At 40.7% G+C, this 20,042-nt stretch overlaps 1 protein-coding gene across 3 annotated transcripts in view; it reads right to left on the bottom strand.

The window, feature by feature from the left end:
* Positions 1-20,042, bottom strand: part of LOC128656628 (zinc finger protein OZF-like) — a 415,828-nt gene that overhangs the window by 180,331 nt on the left and 215,455 nt on the right. For all 3 annotated transcript variants that reach the window (XM_053710650.1, XM_053710641.1, XM_053710657.1), the window contains exon 3: positions 1,868-1,994. In XM_053710650.1, coding sequence (XP_053566625.1) covers positions 1,868-1,994 — 127 coding nt within the window. The remainder of the gene's footprint in view (positions 1-1,867; positions 1,995-20,042) is intronic.

The following is a 20,042-nucleotide window of genomic DNA, read 5'->3' as shown; positions in this document are numbered from 1 at the left end:
TGTGGGTCCTACAAGGAGCAGCTCACTGTAGAACAGAAGATTGGTGGACAAGAACACATTTCACCTGGGAGGCTGTGGGTCCTACAAGGAGCAGCTCACTGTAGAACAGGAGATTGGTGGACAAAAACACATTTCACCTGGGAGGCTGTGGGTCCTACAAGTAGCAGCTCACTGTAAAACAGTAGATTGGTGGATAAGTGCACATTTCACTTGGGAGGCTGTGGATCCTACAAGGAGCAGCTCACTGTAGACCAGGAGATTGGTGGACAAGAACACATTTCACCTGGGAGGCTGTGGGTCCTACAAGGAGCAGCTCACTGTAGACCAGGGGTTTGATGGACAAGAACACATTTCACCTGGGAGGCTGTGGGTCCTACAAGGAGCAGCTCACTGTAGAAGAGGAGATTGGTGGACCAAAACACATTTCACCAGGGAGGCCTGTGACATTTCTCACTGAGAAAAGAGCTTTCAATGCCTGGCTGATAACTCCTTGTCTATCCCTCTGACTGACAGGTTACTGCAAGAAGGATTTTGGCTTCTGATCAGTTACAGGATCCCCTTTCAATGACTAGTAGATCTGCATTTCACTTTCACCTCACTCCTCATCAAGGAGGCAAAAGAAGATGACTGAGGATCATGGGAAGTGGGAAACATTTAAAGCTCTGTTGGGCTGTCTTTTGTCCTAGTGGTCGGGGGGATATTCTCACTATCTGATGAACAAAACAGTTTCATTCTTAAAAAGGAATGAATGAAGGGGAAGTGCTAGTGAATTTTATCCTGTTGAAAGAAAAAGGAGGTGATGACATAGAGCACCCCAACCAAACTAGTATCTAAAGAAGAGGTGATGACATACAACACCCCAACCAAACTAGTATCTAAAGAAGAGGTGATGACATACAACACCCCAACCAAACGAGTATCTACAGAAGAGGTGATGACATACAGCACCACAACTAGTATGTACAGAAGAGGTAATGACATACAGCACCCCAACCAAACTAGTAGCTACAGAAGAGGTGATGAAATACAGCGCTCCAACCAAACTATTATCTACAGAAGAGGTGATGACATACAGCACCCCAACCAAACTAGTATCTACAGAAGAGGTGATGACATACAGCGCCATTTGTATCTGTAGAGATTATAGACTAGTCTGGCAGCAAACCTCTTTGAGACGTCAGTCTGAGGATTGACGAATTCTCTGAGACAGATGCTCTGTTGTTATTTCCTTCCGTAAAAATGATAAAACCTATGACCATGATGCAGCTACTGGAGCAAGGTAAACCGATGATGTGTTTTCTGAATTCTTTGAAATTCCCTTATGGAAAATGGATCTATGACTCATGACTGACATCCCCAGACGCAACTTTATTTTCTTTGTTTATCACCATCTATGGCCAATCAGATAGCATAAGTGGCCAATATTACAAGGCCCGAGGTACACTAGTATATGTAACAGCAGCAGGGCAGGGTTGTTGGTACACAGGGTAAAGGATGGTAACAGCAGAGCAGGTAACAAAACGAGCAATGATTGTAACCGGAAGCACTGGACATTATCATGGTCTGTGTTTGCACAGTGTATGCTATACCATAGAGTAGCCTAAAAAAGAGGCCTAAAAAAAAACAAAACAACTATATTAATGGGAACTAACCCAAGGAAACTCATGTGTTGTGGAAGAATATGGACCACATGGAGCTTTGAGGGCTTCTTTAATTCCTTCTACAAAGTATGTATAATATTGTAAATAGCTGAACATATTCCGCATAACATTACACAGTCCATATAACAAACAGTTTACTGTGCATAAAACCAGTGCATGCTCACAGGTCACATGTCCTTACACTTAATATTAACAGTAATCCTCACCCAGAGACTGGAGCGTCTGGTAATTCTCCACCATCACCTCCTTGTAAAGCGCCTTCTGCTCACTGTCTAAACTGTCCCATTCCTCCTTGCAGAAGTAAACGGCAACGTCATCAAACTCATACTGGTCCTAATGATAAAAAGGTCAGTTAATACGGCACCATCCTCAAACTCACACCGGTCCTAATGATAAATAAGTCAGTTAATACAACGTCCTCAAACTCGCACTGGTTCTACTGATAAATAAGTCAGTTAATACAGCAACGTCCTCAAACTCACACTGGTCCTAATGATAAATAGGTTAGTTAATACAGCAACGTCCTCAAACTCACACTGGTCCCAATGATAAATAAGTCAGTTAATACAGCAATGTCCTCAAACTCACACTGGTCCCGATGATAAATAAGTCAGTTAATACAGCAACGTCCTTAAACTTACACTGGTCCTAATGATAAATAAGTCAGTTAATAAAGCAACATCCTCAAACTCACACTGGCCCTAATGATAAATAGGTCAGTTAATAAAGCAACGTCCTCAAACTCACACTGGTCCTAATGATAAATAGGTCAGTTAATACAGCAACGTCCTCAAACTCACACTGGTCCCAATGATAAATAAGTCAGTTAATACAGCAATGTCCTCAAACTCACACTGGTCCCGATGATAAATAACATAATTTATGTAAGAACTTACCTGATAAATTCATTTCTTTCATATTAGCAAGAGTCCATGAGCTAGTGACGTATGGGATATACATTCCTACCAGGAGGGGCAAAGTTTCCCAAACCTCAAAATGCCTATAAATACACCCCCTCACCACACCCACAATTCAGTTTAACGAATAGCCAAGAAGTGGGGTGATAAAAAAGTGCGAAAGCATATAAAATAAGGAATTGGAATAATTGTGCTTTATACAAAATCATAACCACCACAAAAAAAGAGCGGGCCTCATGGACTCTTGCTAATATGAAAGAAATGAATTTATCAGGTAAGTTCTTACATAAATTATGTTTTCTTTCATGTAATTAGCAAGAGTCCATGAGCTAGTGACGTATGGGATAATGATTACCCAAGATGTGGATCTTTCCACACAAGAGTCACTAGAGAGGGAGGGATAAAATAAAGACAGCCAATTCCTGCTGAAAATAATCCACACCCAAAATAAAGTTTAATGAAAAACATAAGCAGAAGATTCAAACTGAAACCGCTGCCTGAAGTACTTTTCTACCAAAAACTGCTTCAGAAGAAGAAAATACATCAAAATGGTAGAATTTAGTAAAAGTATGCAAAGAGGACCAAGTTGCTGCTTTGCAAATCTGATCAACCGAAGCTTCATTCCTAAACGCCCAGGAAGTAGAAACTGACCTAGTAGAATGAGCTGTAATCCTCTGAGGCGGAGTTTTACCCGACTCAACATAGGCAAGATGAATTAAAGATGTCAACCAAGATGCTAAAGCAATGGCAGAAGCTTTCTGGCCTTTTCTAGAACCGGAAAAGATAACAAATAGACTAGAAGTCTTTCGGAAAGATTTAGTAGCTTCAACATAATATTTCAAAGCTCTAACAACATCCAAAGAATGCAACGATTTCTCCTTAGAATTCTTAGGATTAGGACATAATGAAGGAACCACAATTTCTCTACTAATGTTGTTGGAATTCACAACTTTAGGTAAAAATTCAAAAGAAGTTCGCAACACCGCCTTATCCTGATGAAAAATCAGAAAAGGAGACTCACAAGAAAGAGCAGATAATTCAGAAACTCTTCTGGCAGAAGAGATGGCCAAAAGGAACAAAACTTTCCAAGAAAGTAATTTAATGTCCAATGAATGCATAGGTTCAAATGGAGGAGCTTGAAGAGCCCCCAGAACCAAATTCAAACTCCAAGGAGGAGAAATTGACTTAATGACAGGTTTTATACGAACCAAAGCTTGTACAAAACAATGAATATCAGGAAGAATAGCAATCTTTCTGTGAAAAAGAACAGAAAGAGCAGAAATTTGTCCTTTCAAGGAACTTGCGGGCAAACCCTTATCTAAACCATCCTGAAGAAACTGTAAAATTCTCGGTATTCTAAAAGAATGCCAAGAAAAATGATGAGAAAGACACCAAGAAATATAAGTCTTCCAGACTCTATAATATATCTCTCTAGATACAGATTTACGAGCCTGTAACATAGTATTAATCAAAGAGTCAGAGAAACCTCGTTGACCAAGAATCAAGCGTTCAATCTCCATACCGTTAAATTTAAGGATTTCAGATCCTGATGGAAAAAAGGACCTTGAGACAGAAGGTCTGGTCTTAACGGAAGAGTCCACGGTTGGCAAGAGGCCATCCGGACAAGATCCGCATACCAAAACCTGTGAGGCCATGCCGGAGCTACCAGCAGAACAAACGAGCATTCCTTCAGAATCTTGGAGATTACTCTTGGAAGAAGAACTAGAGGCGGAAAGATATAGGCAGGATGATGCTTCCAAGGAAGTGATAATGCATCCACTGCCTCCGCCTGAGGATCCCGGGATCTGGACAGATACCTGGGAAGTTTCTTGTTTAGATGAGACGCCATCAGATCTATTTCTGGAAGTTCCCACATTTGAACAATCTGAAGAAATACCTCTGGGTGAAGAGACCATTCGCCCGGATGCAACGTTTGGCGACTGAGATAATCCGCTTCCCAATTGTCTATACCTGGGATATGAACCGCAGAGATTAGACAGGAACTGGATTCCGCCCAAACCAAAATTCGAGATACTTCTTTCATAGCCAGAGGACTGTGAGTCCCTCCTTGATGATTGATGTATGCCACAGTTGTGACATTGTCTGTCTGAAAACAAATGAACGATTCTCTCTTCAGAAGAGGCCAAAACTGAAGAGCTCTGAAAATTGCACGGAGTTCCAAAATATTGATCGGTAATCTCACCTCCTGAGATTCCCAAACTCCTTGTGCCGTCAGAGATCCCCACACAGCTCCCCAACCTGTGAGACTTGCATCTGTTGAAATTACAGTCCAGGTCGGAAGCACAAAAGAAGCCCCCTGAATTAAACGATGGTGATCTGTCCACCACGTTAGAGAGTGTCGAACAATCGGTTTTAAAGATATTAATTGAGATATCTTTGTGTAATCCTTGCACCATTGATTCAGCATACAGAGCTGAAGAGGTCGCATGTGAAAACGAGCAAAGGGGATCGCGTCCGATGCAGCAGTCATAAGACCTAGAATTTCCATGCATAAGGCTGTCAGCCGTATACGGTCAGTTCAGGATTTAACCCAACTGCTAGCGTGGATATTAAAACACACGCTAGCACACTGAGAAATATCCAGGACGTGACCCACTCAGGAAACAAAATAAGCAGGGTATCAGAACTTCCCAAAAGAATATCAATTCAAAATATCTTCTTGAGGATAGAATTATTTTACAGGAGATAGCGTTCCTTTCTCAGGAAAATAGAAACAAACAAAGCTTATGTCCCTTTAAGCAGGTTGATAGTGGATAAATGAATATGCTTCTTTCTTGCAGGTTTGCAACAAACTAAGAATGTCCCTTTAAGCAGGTTGATAGCAAACAAAATAATAATGTCCTTTTAGCAGAAAGAAAGCAAACAAAAAATAAAGTCCCTTTAAGCAGGTGTCCGCAAACAAATGTTAATGTCCTTTTAAGCAGGATTGTCAGCAAAGAAATGATAATATCCTTATTAGCAGGACTAAAGCAAACAAAGATAATGTCCCTTTAAGCAGGTGTCAGCAAACAAATGATAATGTCCTTTTAAGCAAGATTGTAAGCAAACAAATGATAAGGTCCTTATTAGCAGGGTTTAAAGCAAACAAAGATAATGTCCCTTTAAGCAGGTGTCCGCAAACAAATGATAATGTCCTTTTAAGCAAGATTGTAAGCAAACAAATAATAAGGTCCTTATTAGCAGGGTTAAAGCAAACAAAGATAATGTCCCTTTAAGCAGGTGTCCGCAAACAAATGATAATGTCCTTTTAAGCAGGTTAGTAGGCAATCAAGATTTGTAAACAAGAGGCATTGGAAAACAAAGTCGAGGAGGATAGGGTCAGGTTTCAAAATTGTACTCACTCAGACAGGGACCGGCAGAAGAGAGAGAGAAAAAACAAACGGGCACCGAGTAAATCTCCCGCCGAGATTTTAAAGGCAGAGAGAGGCCGCCACGTCATAGGGGTTGTCAGAGAATGCGTCACGTTGCCTAGCAACGTGACGTAGAACCCCAGAAGAGATCCGGGAGCCGCGGCGACACGGCGATGAACGGTGAATTCATGACATCACCCCCCCCTCAAGGACCCCTCCGGGGGACAGGACCAGGCCTAGTAGGGTGGAACTTGTGAAAGGCCTTAATTAAGGCAGGGGCATGCACCTGCCGGGCAGGTTCCCAGGATCGTTCAGTAACAGGATAACCTTTCCAATGAATGAGATAATACAGTTTCTTCCCACGAAGTTTGGAATCCAGGATGCGACTGACCTCAAATTCAGGTAGGCCTTGAATCAAAAGAGGTGGAGGTTTGAGCAGAGGTTTAGAATACCTATTAGATAATACAGGTTTCAAAAGAGATACGTGAAATACCGGATGGGCTTTGAGGGTCTTGGGCAGAGCAATTCGGTAAGCAGTAGGACATACTTGACCCAGTATTCGGAAAGGACCCACATATCGTGGCCCCAATTTGGTGGAAGGCTGTTTGAGGCGAAGATGACGTGAAGAAACCCAAACCTTATCACCAGGCCGATATTTGGGAGCCCTCCGTCGCCGAAGATCAGAATAGAACTTATAACGTTCAGAAGCCTTGGAAAGAAGAAGGCGTATTTTCTTCCAATGACGAGTTAACCTCCTGGCGGATAGATCAGAAGCAGGATTTTCAGTGGAAGAGGTGTGTAGAGGAAATGTTCTGGGTTGAAATCCATAGGCTGCATGAAAAGGAGAGGTCCGAAGAGAGGAGTTGTAACGTGTGTTATGAGCCAATTCTGCTAGTGGAAGGTAACCAGTCCAATTAGAATGATGATGATCCACATAATGCCTCAAATAAGTTTCAAGGCACTGGTTAACCCTTTCGGTTTGGCCATTAGACTCCGGATGATGTGACGTAGACAAAGAGATAGTTGTTCCAAAGTGTTTGCAGAGTGATCTCCAAAACCGAGAAACAAATTGTACTCCTCTATCCGAAACAATGTTCAGAGGGAAGCCATGTAATCTCACAATGTGTAAGAGAAAAAGTTCGGAAAGTCTTTTGGCAGATGGTAAACCAGGTAAAGGAATGAAGTGAGCTGTCTTAGTGAACCTGTCAACAACCACCCAGATAGTGTTGTTTCCAGCTGAAAGAGGAAGATCGGTAATAAAATCCATGGATAAATGGGTCCAAGGCTGATGAGGAATGGGTAACGGTTGAAGCAAACCGGAGGGAAGTTGACGAGGAGTCTTATTGCTGGCACACTGTGTACATACTGAGACATAATCTGTAACATCTTGAGACAGAGTAGGCCACCAGACATGTTGCTTGAGCTTTCGAGCGGTGTTACTGATGCCAGGATGTCCAGAGAGAGGACTGTCATGAGCCCAATATAGAATCTTGGAACGAAGACGTTTAGGAACAAAGAGTAGGCCATCAGGAGGTTTGCAAGACAAAGGAAGATCCTTTTGAGCAGATTGTAAGTCATGTAACCACGAGGTTGATAACTGGGCTAAGACTTTATGAGGTTGAAGTATGGTACCAGTTTCAGGAGTTGAAGTGTCTTGAAATTGTCTGGAAAGGGCGTCAGCCTTGATGTTCTTAGAACCGGGAATATAAGACAGATTGTAATGAAAACGTGAGAAGAACAAAGACCAACGTGCTTGTCTGGAGTTCAGTCGTTTGGCCGTTTGAAGATAGAGAAGGTTTTTATGATCTGTGAGTATAGTAAACGGCAAAGAAGTGCCTTCCAACCAATGCCTCCATTCATCCAGTGCCATTTTAATAGCAAGTAACTCCTTATTACCTACATCATAATTTAATTCAGAAGGAGAAAATTTCTTGGAGAAGAATCCCACAGGGTGGATCTTTCCTGTGTCAGGTATACGTTGGGAAAGAACAGCCCCAGCAGCAACTGATGAAGCATCCACTTCAAGAATAAATTGAAAATCCGGATTTGGGTGACGCAGGATAGGTGCAGAAGAGAAAGCTTTTTTGAGAGAATCAAAAGCTTCAACAGCTTCAGGAGGCCAATCTTTACAGTTTTGTCCTTTCCTGGTGAGAGACGAAAGAGGTGACGTTATAGTAGCAAAACCTTTGATGAATTTCCTGTAATAACTGGCAAATCCCAGGAAACGTTGCAGAGCTTTAAGAGAATCAGGTTTAGGCCACTCCAAAATGGCAGAGAGTTTAGTTGGATCCATTTCAAATCCCGATTCAGAGATTACATATCCCAAAAAGGGAATGGACCTTTGATGAAAAGAACATTTCTCCAGTTTGGCAAATAGATGGTTATCTCTTAAACGTTGAAGTACTTTCCTGACGTGATGTATATGATCTTGGTAGTTCTGAGAAAAAATTAATATATCGTCAAGGTAAATGATAACAAAAATATTCAAGAAATCCCGAAAAATCTCATTCACGAAGTGTTGAAAAACAGCAGGGGCATTACACAGCCCAAACGGCATGACAAGATACTCATAATGCCCAAATCGAGTGTTAAAGGCTGTCTTCCACTCATCACCCTTGCGCATACGGATAAGATTGTATGCTCCACGGAGATCGAGCTTGGTAAAAATGGTGGAACCTTGAAGATATGTGAATAATTCAGGTATTAGGGGTAAAGGATAACTGTTCTTGATGGTGATTTGATTTAACCCTCTGTAAACGATACAAGGTCGCAGTCCGCCATCCTTCTTTCCCACAAAGAAGAACCCAGCCCCTACAGGAGAAGAGGAGGGTCGAATGAATCCTCTGGCCAAATTATCTTTGATATATTCTTCCAAGGCTACATTTTCAGGCCTAGAAAGTGGGTAAGTTTTGCCTCGAGGATAAGGAGCTCCAGGGAGAAGATCAATAGGGCAATCAAATGAACGGTGAGGAGGAAGACGTTCTGCTTCTTTTTTAGAAAAGACATCGACAAAATCTTGATACTGCGTAGGTAGAGGACCAGAAGTATCGGTAGTAAGAGCAATAGTGAGTGGTATTTTAGTAAGTGGTTGAAGACAGTTAGTATGGCAAGATAATCCCCAGGAGGTGAGTTCACCATGGGTCCAAGAAAAGGTAGGATTATGTAACTGAAGCCAAGGAAGACCCAGGATTATGGGAAATTGAGGAGTAGTAATCACATCAAAACATATCCTCTCACAATGAAGTACTCCGACAGAAAAAAGTATGGGTATAGTAGTAAACTGGATGAGTCCGGAACCCAAAGGATCTCCACTAACAGTAGAGACGGAAACTGAAAACTTCTTTCTTAGTAAGGGAATAGTGTGAGTAGACACAAAAGTGGAGTCAATGAACACTCCTCCAGCACCAGAATCAATAAGAGCTTGGGTATGAATCTTGTTATCACCCAATTGAAGGGTTACAGGAACAAAGAGTTTATTAAAGAGGGAATGAACTTGTTTTTGGCTTAACTTAGTTCCCTGGACAGAAGTTAAGCCCTGGCTTTTACTGGCCTGGTAGGACAATCCCTTAATAAATGCCCTTTAAAACCACAGTATAGACACAGGCCAAGAGAACGTCTTCTCAAACGCTCAGTTTCGGTTAATTTTATGGTTCCTACTTCCATAGGTTCAGCTTGATCAGGAGAAGGAGAGGCAGTTGTTACCGGGTTAGAAAAACGAGGAGCCAGACGAAAAGGAGTTCGAGTTGAGGACCTCTGATTTCTTTCTCTTTCTTGTTGGCGTTCACGGTATCTAGAATCAAGACTGATGCAAAGATTTATTAAGGCTTCTAGGGAGTCTGGAAGTTCCCGATACACCAATTCATCTTTGAGACGTTCTGAAAGTCCTTTGCGAAAAGCTGCTCTAAGAGCTCCCTGATTCCAATTAGTTTCAGATGCAAGAGTGCGGAACTCAATGGCATATTGAGACACTGATTGACCACCCTGACGTAGGTCTAATAGAGAAGCTTCAGCAGCGGAAGTCCTTCCAGGTTTGTCAAACACGTTAGAAAAAACAGAAAGAAAAGCATCCACATCCTGAAGTATAAGATCATCTTTTTCTAACAGAGGTGATACCCAGGCCAAAGCTCTTCCTTTCATTAAGGAAATAAGGAATGTAATCCGAGATGAGGGAGTAGCAAAAAGGGTAGGACTGTTACGAAAGTGAAGTCGACATTGATTCAAAAAACCCCTACAATCTTCAGGATTCCCATCATATTTATCTGGAAGAGGAATCCTAGGACTCAAATGTCCTTGTGATTGGTTGTTGGGAATAGGAGGAGAAGATGCCTCAATGTTAGGATTGGGAGGGATAGGAGCAACCAAGCTCTGTAATAATGTAGTGATTTGATCCAGCTTAGTGTCCAAGGATTGCAAGTGGGTAGCATGAGATCCCAGTAACTGTCCCTGGTAAGTCACGGCCATGGATAATTCAGTGGGGTCCATTTATGGCCCGTTTGTAATGTCAGCCGTATACGGTCAGTTCAGGATTTAACCCAACTGCTAGCGTGGATATTAAAACACACGCTAGCACACTGAGAAATATCCAGGACGTGACCCACTCAGGAAACAAAATAAGCAGGGTATCAGAACTTCCCAAAAGAATATCAATTCAAAATATCTTCTTGAGGATAGAATTATTTTACAGGAGATAGCGTTCCTTTCTCAGGAAAATAGAAACAAACAAAGCTTATGTCCCTTTAAGCAGGTTGATAGTGGATAAATGAATATGCTTCTTTCTTGCAGGTTTGCAACAAACTAAGAATGTCCCTTTAAGCAGGTTGATAGCAAACAAAATAATAATGTCCTTTTAGCAGAAAGAAAGCAAACAAAAAATAAAGTCCCTTTAAGCAGGTGTCCGCAAACAAATGTTAATGTCCTTTTAAGCAGGATTGTCAGCAAAGAAATGATAATATCCTTATTAGCAGGACTAAAGCAAACAAAGATAATGTCCCTTTAAGCAGGTGTCAGCAAACAAATGATAATGTCCTTTTAAGCAAGATTGTAAGCAAACAAATGATAAGGTCCTTATTAGCAGGGTTTAAAGCAAACAAATGATAATGTCCTTTTAAGCAGGTTAGTAGGCAATCAAGATTTGTAAACAAGAGGCATTGGAAAACAAAGTCGAGGAGGATAGGGTTAGGTTTCAAAATTGTACTCACTCAGACAGGGACCGGCAGAAGAGAGAGAGAAAAAACAAACGGGCACCGAGTAAATCTCCCGCCGAGATTTTAAAGGCAGAGAGAGGCCGCCACGTCATAGGGGTTGTCAGAGAATGCGTCACGTTGCCTAGCAACGTGACGTAGAACCCCAGAAGAGATCCGGGAGCCGCGGCGACACGGCGATGAACGGTGAATTCATGACAAAGGCTACCGAAGGGAATGATTGTGACTGAAGGTTTCGACAAGCTGCAATCAATTTTAGACGTCTCTTGTCTGTTAAAGACAGAGTCATGGACACTGAATCTATCTGGAAACCCAGAAAGGTTACCCTTGTCTGAGGAATCAAAGAACTTTTTGGTAAATTGATCCTCCAACCATGATCTTGAAGAAACAACACAAGTCGATTCGTATGAGATTCTGCTAAATGTAAAGGCTGAGCAAGTACCAAGATATCGTCCAAATAAGGAAATACCACAATACCCTGTTCTCTGATTACAGACAGAAGGGCACCGAGAATCTTTGTAAAAATTCTTGGAGCTGTAGCTAGGCCAAACGGTAGAGCCACAAACTGGTAATGCTTGTCCAGAAAAGAGAACCTCAGGAACTGATAATGATCTGGATGAATCGGAATATGCAGATATGCATCCTGTAAATCTATTGTGGACATATAATTCCCTTGCTGAACAAAAGGCAAGATAGTCCTTACAGTTACCATCTTGAACGTTGGTATCCTTACATAACGATTCAATATTTTTAGATCCAGAACTGGTCTGAAGGAAGGTAAGAAAAAATGAATAATTCAAATGCATAATCCCAAATATGAAACGGACTGTCTGAAAAATAAGGAAAGTTGAACATTCTGAGTCAAGGCAAATAAATGTTTGAATACATATATTTAGAACTTTATAAACAAAGTGCCCAACCATAGCTTAGAGTGTCACAGAAAATAAGATTTACTTACCCCAGGACACTCATCTACATGTTTGTAGAAAGCCAAACCAGTACTGAAACGAGAATCAGCAGAGGTAATGGTATATATAAGAGTATATCGTCGATCTGAAAAGGGAGGTAAGAGATGAATCTCTACGACCGATAACAGAGAACCTATGAAATAGACCCCGTAGAAGGAGATCACTGCATTCAAATAGGCAATACTCTCCTCACATCCCTCTGACATTCACTGCACGCTGAGAAGAAAACCGGGCTCCAACTTGCTGCGGAGCGCATATCAACGTAGAATCTAGCACAAACTTACTTCACCACCTCCATCGGAGGCAAAGTTTGTAAAACTGAATTGTGGGTGTGGTGAGGGGTGTATTTATAGGCATTTTGAGGTTTGGGAAACTTTGCCCCTCCTGGTAGGAATGTATATCCCATACGTCACTAGCTCATGGACTCTTGCTAATTACATGAAAGAAAAGTCAGTTAATACAGCAACGTCCTCAAACTCACACTGGTCCTAATGATAAATAAGTCAGTTAATAAAGCAACGTCCTCAAACTCACACTGGCCCTAATGATAAATAGGTCAGTTAATAAAGCAACGTCCTCAAACTCACACTGGCCCTAATGATAAATAGGTCAGTTAATACAGCAACGTCCTCAAACTCACACTGGTCCTAATGATAAATAAGTCAGTTAATAAAGCAACGTCCTCAAACTCACAATGGTCCTAATGATAAATAACATAATTTATGTAAGAACTTACCTGATAAATTCATTTCTTTCATATTAACAAGAGTCCATGAGCTAGTGACGTATGGGATATACATTCCTACCAGGAGGGGCAAAGTTTCCCAAACCTTAAAATGCCTATAAATACACCCCTCACCACACCCACAAATCAGTTTAACGAATAGCCAAGAAGTGGGGTGATAAGAAAAAAAGTGCGAAGCATATAAAATAAGGAATTGGAATAATTGTGCTTTATACAAAAAAATCATAACCACCACAAAAAAGGGTGGGCCTCATGGACTCTTGTTAATATGAAAGAAATGAATTTATCAGGTAAGTTCTTACATAAATTATGTTTTCTTTCATGTAATTAACAAGAGTCCATGAGCTAGTGACGTATGGGATAATGACTACCCAAGATGTGGATCTTTCCACACAAGAGTCACTAGAGAGGGAGGGATAAAATAAAGATAGCCAATTCCTGCTGAAAATAATCCACACCCAAAATAAAGTTTAACAAAAAACATAAGCAGAAGATTCAAACTGAAACCGCTGCCTGAAGAACTTTTCTACCAAAAACTGCTTCAGAAGAAGAAAATACATCAAAATGGTAGAATTTAGTAAAAGTATGCAAAGAGGACCAAGTTGCTGCTTTGCAGATCTGGTCAACCGAAGCTTCATTCCTAAACGCCCAGGAAGTAGATACTGACCTAGTAGAATGAGCTGTAATTCTTTGAGGCGGAATTTTACCCGACTCAACATAGGCAAGATGAATTAAAGATTTCAACCAAGATGCCAAAGAAATGGCAGAAGCTTTCTGGCCTTTCCTAGAACCGGAAAAGATAACAAATAGACTAGAAGTCTTACGGAAAGATTTCGTAGCTTCAACATAATATTTCAAAGCTCTAACAACATCCAAAGAATGCAATGATTTCTCCTTAGAATTCTTAGGATTAGGACATAATGAAGGAACCACAATTTCTCTACTAATGTTGTTGGAATTCACAACTTTAGGTAAAAATTCAAAAGAAGTTCGCAACACCGCCTTATCCTGATGAAAAATCAGAAAAGGAGACTCACACGAAAGAGCAGATAATTCAGAAACTCTTCTAGCAGAAGAGATGGCCAAAAGGAACAAAACTTTCCAAGAAAGTAATTTAATGTCCAATGAATGCATAGGTTCAAACGGAGGAGCTTGAAGAGCTCCCAGAACCAAATTCAAACTCCAAGGAGGAGAAATTGACTTAATGACAGGTTTTATACGAACCAAAGCTTGTACAAAACAATGAATATCAGGAAGAATAGCAATCTTTCTGTGAAAAAGAACAGAAAGAGCGGAGATTTGTCCTTTCAAAGAACTTGCGGACAAACCCTTATCTAAACCATCCTGAAGAAACTGTAAAATTCTCGGTATTCTAAAAGAATGCCAAGAAAAATGATGAGAAAGACACCAAGAAATATAAGTCTTCCAGACTCTATAATATATCTCTCGAGATACAGATTTACGAGCCTGTAACATAGTATTAATCACGGAGTCAGAGAAACCTCTATGACCAAGAATCAAGCGTTCAATCTCCATACCTTTAAATTTAAGGATTTCAGATCCGGATGGAAAAAAGGACCTTGTGACAGAAGGTCTGGTCTTAACGGAAGAGTCCATGGCTGGCAAGATGCCATCCGGACAAGATCCGCATACCAAAACCTGTGAGGCCATGCCGGAGCTATTAGCAGAACAAACGAGCATTCCCTCAGAATCTTGGAGATTACTCTTGGAAGAAGAACTAGAGGCGGAAAGATATAGGCAGGATGATACTTCCAAGGAAGTGATAATGCATCCACTGCCTCCGCCTGAGGATCCCGGGATCTGGACAGATACCTGGGAAGTTTCTTGTTTAGATGAGAGGCCATCAGATCTATCTCTGGGAGCCCCCATAATTGAACAATCTGAAGAAATACCTCTGGATGAAGAGACCATTCGCCCGGATGCAACGTTTGGCGACTGAGATAATCCGCTTCCCAATTGTCTACACCTGGGATATGAACTGCAGAGATTAGACAGGAGCTGGATTCCGCCCAAACCAAAATTCGAGATACTTCTTTCATAGCCAGAGGACTGTGAGTCCCTCCTTGATGATTGATGTATGCCACAGTTGTGACATTGTCTGTCTGAAAACAAATGAACGATTCTCTCTTCAGAAGAGGCCAAAACTGAAGAGCTCTGAAAACTGCACGGAGTTCCAAGATATTGATCGGTAATCTCACCTCCTGAGATTCCCAAACTCCTTGTGCCGTCAGAGATCCCCACACAGCTCCCCAACCTGTGAGACTTGCATCTGTTGAAATTACAGTCCAGGTCGGAAGAACAAAAGAAGCCCCCTGAATTAAACGATGGTGATCTGTCCACCACGTTAGAGAGTGCCGAACAATCGGTTTTAAAGATATTAATTGATATATCTTCGTGTAATCCCTGCACCATTGGTTCAGCATACAGAGCTGAAGAGGTCGCATGTGAAAACGAGCAAAGGGGATCGCGTCCGATGCAGCAGTCATAAGACCTAGAATTTCCATGCATAAGGCTACCGAAGGGAATGATTGAGACTGAAGGTTTCGACAGGCTGTAATCAATTTTAGACGTCTCTTGTCTGTTAAAGACAAAGTCATGGACACTGAATCTATCTGGAAACCCAGAAAGGTTACCCTTGTTTGAGGAATCAAAGAACTTTTTGGTAAATTGATCCTCCAACCATGATCTTGAAGAAACAACACAAGTCGATTCGTATGAGACTCTGCTAAATGTAAAGACGGAGCAAGTACCAAGATATCGTCCAAATAAGGAAATACCACAATACCCTGTTCTCTGATTACAGACAGAAGGGCACCGAGAATCTTTGTGAAAATTCTTGGAGCTGTAGCAAGGCCAAACGGTAGAGCCACAAATTGGTAATGCTTGTCTAGAAAAGAGAATCTCAGGAACTGATAATGATCTGGATGAATCGGAATATGCAGATATGCATCCTGTAAATCTATTGTGGACATATAATTCCCTTGCTGAACAAAAGGCAATATAGTCCTTACAGTTACCATCTTGAACGTTGGTATCCTTACATAACGATTCAATAATTTTAGATCCAGAACTGGTCTGAAGGAATTCTCCTTCTTTGGTACAATAAAGAGATTTGAATAAAACCCCATCCCCTGTTCCGGAACTGGAACTGGCATAATTACTCCAGCCAACTCTAGATCTGAAACACAATTCAGAAATGCTTGAGCTTTCACTGGATTTACTGGGACATGGGAAAGAAAAAATCTCTTTGCAGGAGGTCTCATCTTGAAACCAATTCTGTACCCTTCTGAAACAATGTTCTGAATCCAAAGATTGTGAACAGAATTGATCCAAATTTCTTTGAAAAAACGTAACCTGCCCCCTACCAGCTGAACTGGAATGAGGGCCGTACCTTCATGTGAACTTAGAAGCAGGCTTTGCCTTTCTAGCAGGCTTGGATTTATTCCAGACTGGAGATGGTTTCCAAACTGAAACTGCTCCTGAGGACGAAGGATCAGGCTTTTGTTCTTTGTTGAAACGAAAGGAACGAAAACGATTGTTAGCCCTGTTTTTACCTTTAGACTTTTTATCCTGTGGTAAAAAAGTTCCTTTCCCACCAGTAACAGTTGAAATAATAGAATCCAACTGAGAACCAAATAATTTGTTTCCCTGGAAAGAAATGGAAAGTAGAGTTGATTTAGAAGCCATATCAGCATTCCAAGTCTTAAGCCATAAAGCTCTTCTGGCTAAGATAGCCAGAGACATAAATCTAACATCAACTCTAATAATATCAAAAATGGCATCACAGATGAAATTATTAGCATGCTGGAGAAGAATAATAATATCATGAGAGTCACGATTTGTTACTTGTTGCGCTAGAGTTTCCAACCAAAAAGTTGAAGCTGCAGCAACATCAGCCAATGATATAGCAGGTCTAAGAAGATTACCTGAACATAGATAAGCTTTTCTTAGAAAAGATTCAATTTTTCTATCTAAAGGATCCTTAAACGAGGTACCATCTGACGTAGGAATGGTAGTACGTTTAGCAAGGGTAGAAATAGCCCCATCAACTTTAGGGATTTTGTCCCAAAATTCTAACCTGTCAGGCGGAACAGGATATAATTGCTTAAAACGTTTAGAAGGAGTAAATGAATTACCCAATTTATCCCATTCCTTAGCAATTACTGCAGAAATAGCATTAGGAACAGGAAAGACTTCTGGAATAACCGCAGGAGCTTTAAAAACCTTATCCAAACGTATAGAATTAGTATCAAGAGGACTAGAATCCTCTATTTCTAAAGCAATTAGTACTTCTTTAAGTAAAGAGCGAATAAATTCCATCTTAAATAAATATGAAGATTTATCAGCATCAATCTCTGAGACAGAATCCTCTGAACCAGAAGAGTCCAAAGAATCAGAATGATGGTGTTCATTTAAAAATTCATCTGTAGAGAGAGAAGATTTAAAAGACTTTTTACGTTTACTAGAAGGAGAAATAACAGACAAAGCCTTCTTTATGGATTCAGAAACAAAATCTCTTATGTTATCAGGAACATTCTGCACCTTAGATGTTGAGGGAACTGCAACAGGCAATGGTACATCACTAAAGGAAATATTATCTGCTTTAACAAGTTTGTCATGACAATTATTACAAACAACAGCTGGAGGAATAGCTACCAAAAGTTTACAGCAGATACACTTAGCTTTGGTAGATCCAGCAGGCAGTGGTTTTCCTGTAGTATCTTCTGGCTCAGATGCAACGTGAGACATCTTGCAATATGTAAGAGAAAAAACAACATATAAAGCAAAATAGATCAAATTCCTTATAAGACAGTTTCAGGAATGGGAAAAAAATGCCAAACATCAAGCTTCTAGCAACCAGAAGCAAATGAAAAATGAGACTGAAATAATGTGGAGACAAAAGCGACGCCCATATTTTTTGGCGCCAAATAAGACGCCCACATTATTTGGCGCCTAAATGCTTTTGGCGCCAAAAATGACGCCACATCCGGAACGCCGACATTTTTGGCGCAAAATAACGTCAAAAATGACGCAACTTCCGGCGACACGTATGACGCCGGAAACGGAAAAGAATTTTTGCGCCAAAAAAGTCAGCGCCAAGAATGACGCAATAAAATGAAGCATTTTCAGCCCCCGCGAGCCTAACAGCCCACAGGGAAAAAAGTCAAATTTTTGAGGTAAGAAAAAATATGATAATTTAAAGCATAATCCCAAATATGAAACTGACTGTCTGGAAATAAGGAAAGTTGAACATTCTGAGTCAAGGCAAATAAATGTTTGAATACATATATTTAGAACTTTATAAATAAAGTGCCCAACCATAGCTTAGAGTGTCACAGAAAATAAGACTTACTTACCCCAGGACACTCATCTACATGTTTGTAGAAAGCCAAACCAGTACTGAAACGAGAATCAGTAGAGGAAATGGTAAATATAAGAGTATATCGTCGATCTGAAAAGGGAGGTAAGAGATGAATCTCTACGACCGATAACAGAGAACCTTATGAAATAGAACCCGTAGAAGGAGATCACTGCATTCAATAGGCAATACTCTCCTCACATCCCTCTGACATTCACTGCACGCTGAGAGGAAAACCGGGCTCCAACTTGCTGCGGAGCGCATATCAACGTAGAATCTAGCACAAACTTACTTCACCACCTCCCTTGGAGGCAAAGTTTGTAAAACTGATTTGTGGGTGTGGTGAGGGGTGTATTTATAGGCATTTTAAGGTTTGGGAAACTTTGCCCCTCCTGGTAGGAATGTATATCCCATACGTCACTAGCTCATGGACTCTTGTTAATTACATGAAAGAAAAGTCAGTTAATACAGCACAGTCCTGAAACTCACACTGGTCCTAATGATAAATAAGTCAGTTAATAAAGCAACGTCCTCAAACTCACACTGGCCCTAATGATAAATAGGTCAGTTAATAAAGCAACGTCCTCAAACTCACACTGGCCCTAATGATAAATAGGTCAGTTAATACAGCAACGTCCTCAAACTCACACTGGTCCTAATGATAAATAAGTCAGTTAATACAGCAACGTCCTCAAACTCACACTGGTCCTAATGATAAATAAGTCAGTTAATACAGCAACGTCCTCAAACTCACACTGGTCCTAATGATAAATAAGTCAGTTAATACAGCACAGTCCTGAAACTCACACTGGTCCTAATGATAAATAAGTCAGTTAATACAGCACAGTCCTGAAACTCACACTGGTCCTAATGATAAATAAGTCAGTTAATACAGCAACGTCCTCAAACTCACACTGGTCCTAATGATCAATAAGTCAGTTAATACAGTAACGTCCTCAAACTCACACTGGTCCTAATGATAAATAAGTCCGTTAATACAGCAACGTCCTCAAACTCACACTGGTCCTAATGATAAATAAGTCAGTTAATACAGCACAGTCATGAAACTCACACTGGTCCTAATGATAAATAAGTCAGTTAATACAGCACAGTCATGAAACTCACACTGGTCCCTATGATAAATAAGTCAGTTAATACAGCAACGTCCTCAAACTCACACTGGTCCTAATGATAAATAAGTCAGTTAATACAGCAACGTCCTCAAACTCACACTGGTCCTAATGATAAATAAGTCGGTTAATACAGCAACGTCCTCAAACTCACACTGGTCCCCATGATAAATAAGTCAGTTAATACAGCAACGTCCTCAAACTCACACTGGCCCTAATGATAAATAGGTCAGTTAATACAGCAACGTCCTCAAACTCACACTGGTCCTAATGATAAATAAGTCAGTTAATAAAGCAACGTCCTCAAACTCACACTGGTCCTAATGATAAATAAGTCAGTTAATACAGCACAGTCCTGAAACTCACACTGGTCCTAATGATAAATAAGTCAGTTAATAAAGCAACGTCCTCAAACTCACACTGGCCCTAATGATAAATAGGTCAGTTAATAAAGCAACGTCCTCAAACTCACACTGGCCCTAATTATAAATAGGTCAGTTAATACAGCAACGTCCTCAAACTCACACTGGTCCTAATGATAAATAAGTCAGTTAATACAGCAACGTCCTCAAACTCACACTGGTCCTAATGATAAATAAGTCAGTTAATACAGCAACGTCCTCAAACTCACACTGGTCCTAATGATAAATAAGTCGGTTAATACAGCAA

The sequence above is a fragment of the Bombina bombina genome, chromosome 1 (genome assembly GCF_027579735.1).
Source record: "Bombina bombina isolate aBomBom1 chromosome 1, aBomBom1.pri, whole genome shotgun sequence".
Lineage (NCBI taxonomy): Eukaryota > Metazoa > Chordata > Amphibia > Anura > Bombinatoridae > Bombina > Bombina bombina.
This window is presented reverse-complemented; position numbering and strand designations above follow the sequence as displayed.